The sequence below is a fragment of the Rana temporaria genome, chromosome 3 (genome assembly GCF_905171775.1).
Source record: "Rana temporaria chromosome 3, aRanTem1.1, whole genome shotgun sequence".
NCBI classification, from domain to species: Eukaryota; Metazoa; Chordata; class Amphibia; order Anura; family Ranidae; genus Rana; species Rana temporaria.
In genome coordinates, this window is record NC_053491.1 from 358,660,903 (window position 1) to 358,673,462 (window position 12,560).

The 12,560-nt window shown below is 43.4% G+C and overlaps 1 protein-coding gene across 2 annotated transcripts in view; it reads left to right on the plus strand.

The window, feature by feature from the left end:
- Nucleotides 1–12,560, plus strand: part of DDX11 (DEAD/H-box helicase 11) — a 151,306-nt gene that overhangs the window by 75,105 nt on the left and 63,641 nt on the right. For both annotated transcript variants that reach the window (XM_040345244.1, XM_040345245.1), the window contains exons 11-12: nt 6,529–6,575; nt 11,009–11,088. In XM_040345244.1, the coding sequence (XP_040201178.1) occupies nt 6,529–6,575; nt 11,009–11,088 (127 nt within the window). The remainder of the gene's footprint in view (nt 1–6,528; nt 6,576–11,008; nt 11,089–12,560) is intronic.

Genomic DNA, 12,560 nt, shown 5'->3' on the forward strand with positions numbered 1-12,560 from the left:
GCCGCCGAGTCCTTAACAACGGATGATTCATATGCTGTCAGCAGGTTCAAACAAAGCAATTGCAGGCAATAAAAATTTTAGAAAAAACAGCATACCAGGCCATTTTGGGTATGGTGCAGATTTTAAGGGGAACCCCCTGCCAAAGATAAAAACAAAAGGCATAGGGCCCCCCAAAATCCATATCGCATTGACTGCTGACCCGGAAAAAGAAAGGTCCACACCCAACGAAAGGTCCCGCCGTTTGACAGCTCTGACGCCTCTCGTCACAAAAAATGCTAAGAAACAGGGCCACCTGATGAGGTGCCATCCGTTGTTAAGGATGTTAGACCACAAGTGATAAAACAAATAAATCTCCTATAATCGTGATCATGAGTATATAATATTCAATAAAGTGAACTAATTGAAAAAATATATATTAAATAATTTCTCTGTGTCATAGGTGATCTCTATGACATAAAGTCCCAATATGAAAATAAGAGTGCCACCACCACACTTGAATCTTCTTTACACCCAAAATGTGCTGAAGAAAATGGATGCGCTTACCAGAACGAGTTGACTACTTTAATGAAAAAGATAGTCAAATGAGCTTGAGCAGGATTGTGCCTGCACACATGTTGACAGGAAAATGGATGTATAACCTTGTCCCCAGGCGTTCCAAATAGGATATGTGGAAAAACCAGGGAAAAGCCAATAGCGTAATATTGCTTTTATTAAAACACTTAAAAAACATAGGAAAAGCCAAATGGCCTCTCACTGTAAGGCGCCCCCCTGATGACGAAACGTACGTCGGAGGCGGTACCTGGTCACGTGACGTGCTCTCCGACCTGTGGAGCTAGCAGCCGGGAACTCGTGTGTCTGCTACGGAGGTGGCGGCGATCCCTGACGACCCAATTCCTACCGCATATTGGCGGTAAAGTGTCTGCAGCCCTTTAACAGGAGTCACTGGGCAGAGGCACGTAGATGAGAACTGGTCAGGGCTGACAACACTGCTTATTCAGATGGCCGGCGCTCACCAGGGCCGGCCATCTGAATAGTGGACGGCAGCAGTGAAAATACATAGAGATTCATGCATTATATGCATTGTACACCTGATGGCGCAGGGGAGAGAGGGGGCGGCGCTCCTGCGCCCACTATGGACGTACCGCCGCTGCCGGGGGACCATCCCCCTGTCAGAACACAACAGCTCAGCAGGGGAGATCGCTCAACTAACCTTGCATGATTAGTACAGCGGCTCCGACCGGAGCTGTCAGTGCAACTCAAAACAAACTAGTGTGACCCGGCTTAACCCTGCTCTTTAAGTTGGGAACCTGATTCCCTTGTATGTATGTATGTATGTATGTTCCCTTGCATCATTGATTAGAAAATCGTTTGTTTTTCAAAAAATTTCAAACGTGTCCGATTCTTCAAATTTTATTGCCGCACGAAAATTGGGTGTTGCTGCAGCCAGCTAATGGTGCGAAATTCGTACGAAAATTCTTTATAAAATCGAACCGTGTATGGCCGGCATTAGACGGTGTTTGCTCATTCTGGAGTTTACTATTTTTTGGAGTGAAACCCGTCAGAGTAAGGAGCTTGAGTGGGATGTGCTGTACTGGGTAAAGTTGGGTGTAGGACTGGAACTCTGTGTGGCTTCTACTTTCCTAGGTTCTTTTATATACTCACTTATAATTCGGAGAGAAGCACAAGTGACCTCAAATTTTCAGATGTAAAAGACGCTAATTAAAGCTTCTCTTTATTTATTAATACAATATAAAATGGCTTTTCTAATGAAAGCAGTGTATGTGCCTGAATTTAAGAGGAAGATGCATCACAAGAAGCCAGTCTGTTCCTGTGGTGACATACCAACAGGAGCAAAATGCTCAGTCCGGCATGGGTGCATCATTGTGCTGCTTCTCCTTCACCATCCAATCGCAGGCTGGCGGCAGGTCCACAATGGCCTGCACCCGGAGGAACTGTCTTGAAAGATGCTTCATGTCAGGCTGAGGACATCTACTTTTGAAAAAGTCCTGCATGAGACAGCTTCAGATATAAGTAAAGTATTGCAGCAAACACTCGTATGTTTTTTTTTAATCTTTAAATGGCTTTTTTTTTATTTTGATGGAGTTCTCCTTTTGTATATGATCTGATAAATATTTTACTTTTTAAACTTTAAACTCTTGTTTGTGTGTATAGTTTGTAATCCTTTGTGCACATCAGAGCAGCCATATTTGCCAGTATGGATGCTGCTTCCTGCTTAGAAATGCTACAGTGTTTATACTGCCGATGACCCCTATAATAAATTACTTAAAATAACTTTGTGTTTTATTATAATTGTGGAATGCTTTTTACCCTAATGCAGAAAATGCATTAAAGTAAAAAAAAAAAAAAAAAAGTGGAAGTAAAGACTATTTTTGCACTTGTACCCACAGGTAAGACTAAAATGAGGCTTGCCTGTAGGTACCGTGAATATCTCCTAACCCTACGGGGTTTAGGACATATTTACACTGCATGCAGCTGGTGATGTCACCGGTGCATGGGCTCTGAAGGGACCGTATACCCATCCCTTCAGAGCCCTGTGCCGCAGTCCGTGACACCCATCTGCATGCGCGTAAGTGGCATCATCACGACTTGGCCAAACAGATGGCCCGGACACGCAAACCCGGAAGGAAGACTGGGTGAAGATGGAAGCCCTGTCAGCGGTGACAGCGTGCAGAAGTAGGGCTTTGTTTTAAGGTAAGTATTGGAAAGGTAAGGATCTCGCGCCAACTAAATGTAAAAAGTTATATATCGTGAAAAATTATAATAGTGAAAAATAATAAATCATAAATATTATAGATAATAAGCTGCTCCCCAAAAAAAATCGGTGAACTGAATTAAATGTTGGATATATAAATGAAGGGGGCGCTACAAATATAGTGAGTAGTAATAGTATATATATTAAATCCTAATACATCAGACAAGTATATAGCAAAACCAACAATTAGTATTGTGAATAATGTCCAGAAGCACCACCAAAGATGGTGGATTTATTAAAAATATAAGCGCAAAAGTCCATAGATAAATAAAATCTCCACCTCCTCCAGCTGTAAAATCTTCCCAAAACTGTGCTCAAAGGGTGGCACCTTACCAGATGATGTTGACCTATTTAATTAAAAAGAGGTCAATAGTAGCTTTCTGTTCCAATATAAGGACTTCATACGCGGCTCATAATCCTTTAGTTCAGCCTGACTCCAATATCATGCAGCGGAACAAAGAAAAGAAAAAACCGCCATAGTGTAATTTTGTTTTTAATAAAATATTAGTATAAAACACAGTGCCAAGTGGCTGGTGCCTGTGACATGGCACTGAGGCTGTTTCCACCCCCTTCCTGCCCAGACCAATTTTTAGTTTTCAGCGCAGTCACACTTTGAATGACAATTGCGCGGTCATGCAAAACTGTACCCAAATTAGTTTTTGTTTTTTTTCCCCTTACAAATAGAGCTTTCTTTTCATGGTATTTGATCACCTCTGCGGTTTTTATTTTTTGCGCTATAAACAAAAGAAGAGCGACAATTTTGAAAAAAAACACTATTTTTTGCTATAATAAATATCACAATTTAAAGAAATATATATATATTTTCCTCAGTTTAGGCCGCTATGTATTCTTCTACATATGTTTGGGAAAAAAAAATCGCAATAAGCATATATTGATTGGTTTGCGCAAAAGTTAGAACGTCTACAAAATAGGGCATAGATTTATGTCATTTTAATTTTTTACTAGTAATGGCGGCGATCTGCGTTTTTTTTTCCGGCGATCGAGGGGTTAAATGTGTGTCCTAGGGAGTGATTCTAACTTAGGGGGGAGGGGACTGACTGGGGGAGGTGACCGATCGGTGTCCCTATGTACAAGGGGCACACCATCGGTCTCCTGACAGGACGTGGATCGTGGACGTGGATCCGATTTGTGTGTTTACACACACACAGATCCACGTCCTTGGCTGTGTAACTGCCGATCGCGGGTGACTGGAGGACATCGCGCGCGCGCTCCCCCTAGCGGCCGAGAAGCACTAGGACGTCATATGAAGGCAGCCCAGGATGGCAGAGCCACCTTGCGGCCGTCATTTTACTATACGCGGGTAATGAAGTAGTTAAATTTGTTTTAAACTCAAAACCAAAAATATATTATATTGCAGCTTACCAATCAATAAATGCTGTGGCTTCATCAATTTTCCCTTCTCTTTTTCCCCCTCTGTTTTCACCTGGAAGGTACAGCAGCATTGTCAGTTTGGTTGGAAGGGTAGTGTTAGATTTGTTAGCAGATTTAGAACCACAAACAACTTTAAGTTAAGCTCAAAAGTTCCTTTTGGGATAAAGGCTTTGCATGAATAAATAAAAGCTGATCATTTTAATCACCCCTGCCAGTGTCAAAGCTCAACTCTGGGCTGTGCCCTCACTGCACGGGTCAGTGTCTAGCAGGGGCGGACTGACCATTGAGTCACTCGGGCACTGCCCGAGGGCCCCATGTCACTAGGGGGCCCCATCAGGGTTGCCAGGCTCAGTAAAACCAGGGACAGTATGTAAAAATCTGTGTTTTTTTTACATCTGTCCCTGATATGTCCGAAACTGACATGCTTTTGATGTGAAAATCCAGAGATTTTAGCTGCCCCGCCTCTGCACTGCCTCCTGGCGTGGTGGCCATCTGTAAGCCCAGGGGGCCTCATAATCTTCTATTGCCCGGGGGCCCCATGAGTTGTCAGTCCACCCCTGGTGTCTAGGGGATCGGAGAATGGAGATATACTTGCCTAATCCTCTGATCCTCCCAGCAGAGGACCGGTCCCTGTGGCTCCTCTTGAGCCAACTGCCCCCCATGGTCTAAGGTTCTTGTGTGGTGGGCACTTCCTGACATCATGCCCATAGACCTGCTCTGGACCTGGGATGTCACAAACCGTCCACCACTGGATCGTGGAGGATCGGGGGAGTGTAAGCTTTCTCCAATCCTCTATACCAGGGGTCGCCAAACTGTGGCCAAAGGCCGGATGCAGCCCTTTGCTTGCCTGTATGCCGCCCTTGGGAAACTATTCCTCCCATGGACACCAACAGTGGGCATAACTTTTTTGTTCGTCACCAATGATGGGGCATAACTTCTTCCTCTGACACCATGATGGGCACTATTCCCCACACTAAGACCAATGGTTGGGAACTATTCCCCCCACTGATACCAATGATGTGGTACTATTCCTTCCAGCACTATTTCTTCCTCTGATACCAATGATAGGGCACTATTCCTCCCTTTGACACCAACAATGGGGTGCTATTCCTCCAACTAATACCAGTGATGGGGAACTATGTAATTGCTTTACTCACACTGACCACCAAGCCAAAGGCATTGTTTACTCCCACTGGCCACAGTCCCGCCCCCCCCTAAAGTCTGAAGGACTGTTTAGAAAGTTTGGAGACCCCTGCTCTAGACAAAAGCGAGCTGTTGACTCATGCAGTGCGAGCACAGCCCCACTGCATGGGAAAACTTTTTTTGTCTGGAGTTGGGCATTAAGGGGTTTGTCTCATCCATGTAAACTGATACTTTCTGTTGGAGAGTTTGTGCTGTGAAAAAAAGACTTTCTGCCGGATTACCAGATGGAAATAGAAGAATGCCTAAGAAAGGAAATGAATACAACCATCACATCTAATGCTGCAATATAATAAATGTTTGCATTGTGGTTTTATTCTGCTTTAAAGCAGTTGTATCCTCCTCTTGCACATTTTACGCTACAGGTCAGCCTTATTATAGGCTTACCTGTAGGTAAAATAAATATCTCCTAAACCTGTACAGTTTAGGAGATATTCACCTTGCAATGAGCCGCTGACGTCAGTGGCGCATGCCACTGGAAAATCGGTGCTCCTTGCCAGAACAGAGGACTCCCGCGCATGTTCAGGAGTGACGTCATCGTGGCTCCGGCCACTCTCAGCGCCCGATCCGCAAACTCAGAAGAAACGCAGAGGCAACATGTCGGCTCCCTCAGCAGTGACTGGGAGGCGGTGCGGGCTCTTCGTTCTAAGGTAAGTATTTCGTAATGAACTAGTATATGATGCATACTAGCTCATTATGCCTTTTTGTTTTACAAGTTGTTGTTTTTTGGTTTGGTCAGGGCATACAACAGCTTTCACTGTACTGTACTTACCCCAGAAGGGAGCAGATTCAGGGAACAGCTCCAAGAGTTGTTACTCTAACAATTAAAACGTCTGTGTGTGATTTATACACAGCACAACCCATTTTACTGCTCCTCTTTATGGCGTCTTTAGATTACAGCTGAATTAGTTTTCTTTGTACGATGCGTGTATTGAAAGATGAAGAAATGCTGGGGCATGCGGCGCGGCGCAGCGCTCAGCCTTACTTGTTCATTATTTCCCCGCACACAACAAATCTTGCCAACGATTACCAATACGCCACAAAGCGCAAAGTAATTGCGATATCTTTTTTTTTTTAATGTTTAGTGCTGTGTTTTTTGACTCCCTGCTAACTTGCTTGGTCCCAGGACTGAATGCTCTCTCTCCCTCTTTCTCTCATTACAGTTGTGTCAGGCTCACTCCCAGCTGGCCCAGTACATGGAGCGATACAGGTATTCTCTATAATGATACTGTAATTGGCTCTGTAATCTGCTTCCTGTAACATGTTCATTTCCCTGGTTATTTTCCTCCATTACTGAAGATGACAGCTCTCCCTGCTCGTGTTCCAGCTGCGAAGGCTAAGCTATTTTGTTTGCTGTGCACAAATGCTTGTCCTGCTTTTAACACTATATAAAGCCTATTTGATGTCGCTAGAACTTCACTGATGTCCTGCCAGCTCGCAGGGCTTTGCTTGAACATATACACACTCATGGAATACATTTGGCAGACATCTGGAGGGCCTTCAATGGTGGCATTAAAGTACTTAAACCCTAACCGTGAACTGCTCTTGTTTGCTTCCTTTTGGTCTGCTAAATATACCATTGGAAGCGTTTTGTTTTATTTGTTCAGTATGTGCAAAAAATAGATTTTTTCCCCCCAAAAACAAGGAAAAACACTGCGCTAGATAAGTGTCAAAGTGAAAATTCCCACGTGCGTACGTTCAGGAATTCACGTATCTAGCTAATTTGCATACTCGACGCGGAATTCGACAGAAGCGCCACCTAGCGGTAAAAAAAAGATGCAGTTAAGATTTGACGGCGTAAGAGACTTCCCCCCCCCCCCCCCCCCAAAACAAGGAAAAACACTGCGCTAGATAAGTGTCAGTGAAAATTCCCACAGTGATAATGAGATGTACAGCTGCCATTACCGAAAAATTAGAATACCAAATTTTAGACAATAAATGAAACAAGGCACAGCGCCTACACAAATAAATAGTGACAAACCTGATAAATAAATAAAGCGTACAATGATAAATGTGTATTAAAATAATAAGGTGCACAAATCTAAAAAGGGATCTAAACATTCAAAACCAACCGGTGATGAAAAAATAAAAAAATAGAATAATAAATGGTGAAAAAATAGTCCCACATTGATGATTAAATCAATAAACCAAAAGCAATCCTTGTAGTGCGATTCAACATGGTGCACAAAGTTGAACTTGTGAAAAGAGGAAACTTCTTCCACCAATAAGACCCCCGAGTAGTGGTAATGTAGTATCCTTACCAAAAGTAGGTGACCGCTATCACGGCGGTCTCTCTAAGCACAGGGGTTTAAAGTCTCCCAACAGACTCACTGCAGATAGTTCGCAAGCACAGGATGGTGTCTTAGGGCCAGATTCTCAGTCAGCGGTGTATTTCTGCGGTGGCGTAACGTATCCCATTTACGTTACGCCTCCGCAACTTAGACGGGCAAGTGCTGTATTCTCAAAGCATTCTCGTAGCGTAAATCGGCTGGCGTAAGCCCGCCTAATTTAAATTTGGATCAGGGGGGCGTGTTTTATGTAAAACTACTGTGACCCGACGTGATTGACGTTTTTGCGGAACGGCGCATGCGCCGTCCGTGGAATTTCACAGTGTGCATTGCTCCAAAGAACGCCGCAAGGACGTCATTGGTTTTGATGTGAAGGTAAATGATGTCCAGCCCCATTCACGGACGACTTACGCAAACGACGTAACTTTTTCAAATTTCGACGCGGGAACGACGGCCATACCTAACATTGGTACGCCGCACTTATGCCTCATATAGCAGGGGCAACTATACGCCGGGAAAAGCCTAACGTAAACGTCGTAACTTTACTGCGTCGGCCGTGCATACGTTCAGGAATTCGTGTATCTAGCTAATTTGCATACTCGACGCGGAATTTGACAGAAGCGCCACCTAGCGGTAAAAAAAAAAAATGCAGTTAAGATCCGACGGTGTAAGAGACTTGGGCCTGTCGGATCTAATGGATATCTATGCGTAACTGATTCTAAGAATCAGGCGCATAGATATGACGGGTCGGATTAGGACTTACAACGGCGTACATGGCGCTGCGCCGTCGTAAGTCCTTTCAGAATCTGGCCCTTAATGTCTTGGACCCTGGCTTTTGGCCTGCTTGCCTCCTAGGCACTGGTAATCCCAAACCTCGCAAGAATTTGCTCCTTCACAGTGCACACGTTTATTTCGGATAACGTTGTCACCAGGACAAAGAGGCGAGCCTTTGTCAGGATTTTAATGCTGTCTTCAGTACTTGAGGGGGGTGGTGAATCTCGCTAAAGGTGGATAGTTTATAACTTTCCACACTCCTTGCTCCAGTGTTTCTCTACCCAATTCCTTTCACATGTATGACTTGGCTCACCTATCAAGTCATGAGCCAAGTGTGTGAGAAAAAAAATGCCTGTTGATCCTGAAAGAAATCCAGTGAAGTCATTGTGTCCTGTGCTTTTGCATTGTTATCGGAAAGGTTGTTCTCAGCCCTGCCTAGTTCATTGTCTTTTCACTGTAAGGCCCCTTTCACACGAGAGGTCCGATGGGTTCGGCTTCTCACCTGGACCCTCCATTCTCCTGTATGGAGAGCCATATATAAAACAAACTTGTGTTTCTTTACACCCGGCTACCTCAATGTCTGATCCAGCAAATAAAATAACAGAAAGAGATCTGTTCCCCTCTGGCTAAGCAGATCTGAGGGCAGGCCAGGTGTAACCAGAGAGCTGATCCGTTTACCTCCGGCTGCCCATAGAGTACAGCAGGCTGAACAGCAGGGCATAAGTGGAGCGTGCACGGACCTGTCATCTGCCCGCTTAGCTCAGGCCCGTATAAAAGGGGACAGACTGTCTTTTGCTTCTATAAAATGTATTCTGTTTTATATTGGAATACAGCCAAGCCTCTCCATCACTACAATGCAGGCAAACCCTCAATCATCTACAATAAAATATAGCCAAGCTATTAAAGTGGAACTTCATGCAAAAGGGAAAATTCCGCTCTTCCTCCTCCTCACCCCTCCTCCTTCACATTTGGCACATTGTTTTTTTGGTTTTTAACAGGTACCCACTCCCACTTCTGGTCAGATGGTCGCGGTAATCTAAAGAGAAGTTTTTTTGCCCCCCACACACTTCCCCCTCAGCCTTCTGGGACACGTCAAAGGTCCCAGAAAGCTGCTTAACCATGCAGTGCAGCACGGCATGCACAGTGAGCAGGCAGCTGTGAAGTTGTAAGGAGTCACAACCGGCTGCCCACGGGTGCTGGGGACCAAAGCCCGGTGAAAAAACTGGCCAGATGAGGACATCGCTGGATCCCGGGACAGTTGAGGGCCTGTTTATTAAAATTCAGCAGCTACAGTTTTCGTAGCTGCTGGCTTTTATTTTTTCGAAAGGTGATTGAAAACCATTTTAATTATCTACATTCCAATATAGGCAAGCTTTCAATCATGTATGTTACAATAAAGCCAAGCCCTCGTTTATCTCTATTACAATAAAGCTGGAGAACAGGAAAGTGTTTTTCAATGAGAGGAAATTGTAATTAAAAGTGTAAATTAAGGCAAAACCTTTGTTTTAATTTTGGGATATAGTAAAGGAAGGTTATAACTCCCTTTTAGTTTTTTTTCATCTTTGTCCTATTGGGAAAATTTTTCTTCACTTCCTGTCTCAAAGCCAAGACAGGAAGTGGGAGGTAATCCCTCCAAAGTGAGGGAATCCCGTTGTCACCAAGGTCAAAAGAACTAGTATCCTCATTGGAAGATTTGCTCTCCTATTAGTGTTCTGATGTCGACCAAAAATTTGAGATTTTACTGCTAGGCGAGAGTGCTACCCAGATGTTCAAATCCCTCTCCACTCTATCCAAATAAAAAAGTTTGCTTCTAGTTACACTGTAAAATATAACTAAAAAATAGATAATGGAGACAGATTGAAACTCTTGTCAGTTATTATTAATATCTGTGCCCCACTCGGTAAGAAGATCCACCCTCTCCATTTATCCTGTTTACCATTATCATTAAAAGTAAAAGAAAATACCAAATTTTGGGTTGTCCCCAGCTAATCTTCAAATAGAGACACTAGTTCCAGTGACCTGGGGCTCCCCAATTCCTGTTTGGCTATGGGACAGGAAGTCAAGTAAAATCTCAGCAAGGGGACAGACATGGCGAACAAACAAAATTTGGCAGAGGTTATAACCCTCCTTTTACTCTATCCAAAATGAAAAAAAAAAGTTTTGCCGATGGTTTTACTTTAAGAAATTTCCTAGAAAAAAATCAGTCATAAAACAACCAGCTGGAGCTCCTAGTCTCTCTATATGAGTGGGAGCCCAGACTCTTGATCACATGATCATTGTGACAGCCAATCACTGTGATCACATGACCCATGTAACACCTCTAACATTGCAAAATTTATAAAGGGCCAGGCTCCACTATTCAGAAAGGGTTAATACACTGTGAAAAAAACAACACTTTTTTGGTTATGAAGGAGGCAGACATAGAAAAAATAAATTTAGACCCTCCTTTGCTCAGTGTATCCTTTTTTAGGGTAAGTAAGAGCCCCTCTCTCATGCACCCCTGTAGTGTTGGTCATGGTTTGGAATTCTGAATGAATGAATGAAGAGTTAGCGAGTTACATTCTATCTCCTCTTTTCCCAGGAGTCGTCTCAAAGCTAAAAACCTGATGTACATAAAACAGATTCTGTTCCTTCTGGAGAAGTTTGTGGGCGCCCTGGGAGGTGAGTGTCGCCAGGCTCTTTGGCATGGAATCTCATTGAGAATATATGTCGTCTTAATTTATATCTAAACCCCCTGGGCATATAATTGTTTCTGCGGTTTTATAGTCTTGTAACTATTGCTTCTTCTTTGTTTAGTTGTTTTTAGTTATATACAGTGAGTTCACAGCAGGGAATCCTAGTAAACTAGGCTGAATCAGTCCTTGTGAGAACATAGCCTGACATCTCTAGAAAACATGGTGATGGTGGTGTTTAGGCGGGAGGCCTGTTTAAAGGGGTCGTAAAGGTGTGTGTATGTGTGTGTGTATATATATATATATATATATATATATATAGTTTTTTTTTTTTATAAAAAAAACATGTCATACTTTCCTCCACGGTGCAGACCGTTTTGCACAGAGTGGCCACGATCCTCGTCTTCTGGGGTCCCTCTGTGGCTGTCTCGGCTCGCTCCCGTGAGCCGGCCACCGCGTCATTGATTTGAGTGACAGCAGCGGGAGCCAATGGCTGCACTGCTATCAATCATCCAATAAGGAGCCGAGAAGCCAGTGCGTTTACGACACAGGACTTCCGAGGGCTCAGGTAAGTAAACGGGGGGCTGGGGGGAACTGTAAGCATTAGATGTTTTTCACCTTCATGCATAGGATGAATAAAGGTGAAAAAAACGCGAAGTTTTACAACCCCTTTAAAATGGACCAAGCCTTAGATATATTTTTTATGTTTAGTGCCACCATGCTATAGTAATGTGTCAGTGTCATACTATGATCCATACATATTTATTCTGGAGGCTGAACTAGATCTCCATATACACCATCCACTGGCATCAATAATTCCACTATTGCCTGAATACTCTGTGTACTTGATTTCTGTGCCATTCACCTTATCTTGAATTCAAATTCTCCTATATAAATACCCCTGATGAAAGGGTTTTGAACCTGAAATGCATTGGGTACCGGAAAGCTTTTCTTGGATGCTGGTTACCGGAACGTGTTTTCGGATACTGGAGAGCAACTACTAGATATACGTACCTTTTTATATTCTACTGCAAGCCGATATGTAATTTGTATTTGTGTTTTATGTCCATGTATGTTTAAGCAATCATCTTGTGGTGATTCTTTTTATTTTCATTTTTTCTAAATAAAACAATTTTTACTTACGGTACCTTTTTAGTGTTGTTGCCAATTTAAAAACTTGGGGGAATTTCAATTTTTCTATGAACTAGAAATGTCATCGCTCAGCTATTTGCATTAAAGTGATTGTAAAGGCAGAAGGTTTTTTATTTTAATGCATACCATGCATTAAGATAATAAACCTTCTGTGTGCAGCGGCCCCCCTAATAGCTAAGCCCCATCTCAATCCAGCAATGCCCACCAGTGCCTCGACCATCCAGGACTCTCCCTTTTGATTGGCTGAGACACCGTAGCAGTGCTATTGACTCCTGCTACTGTCAATCAGTCAGCCAATGAGGAGAGAGA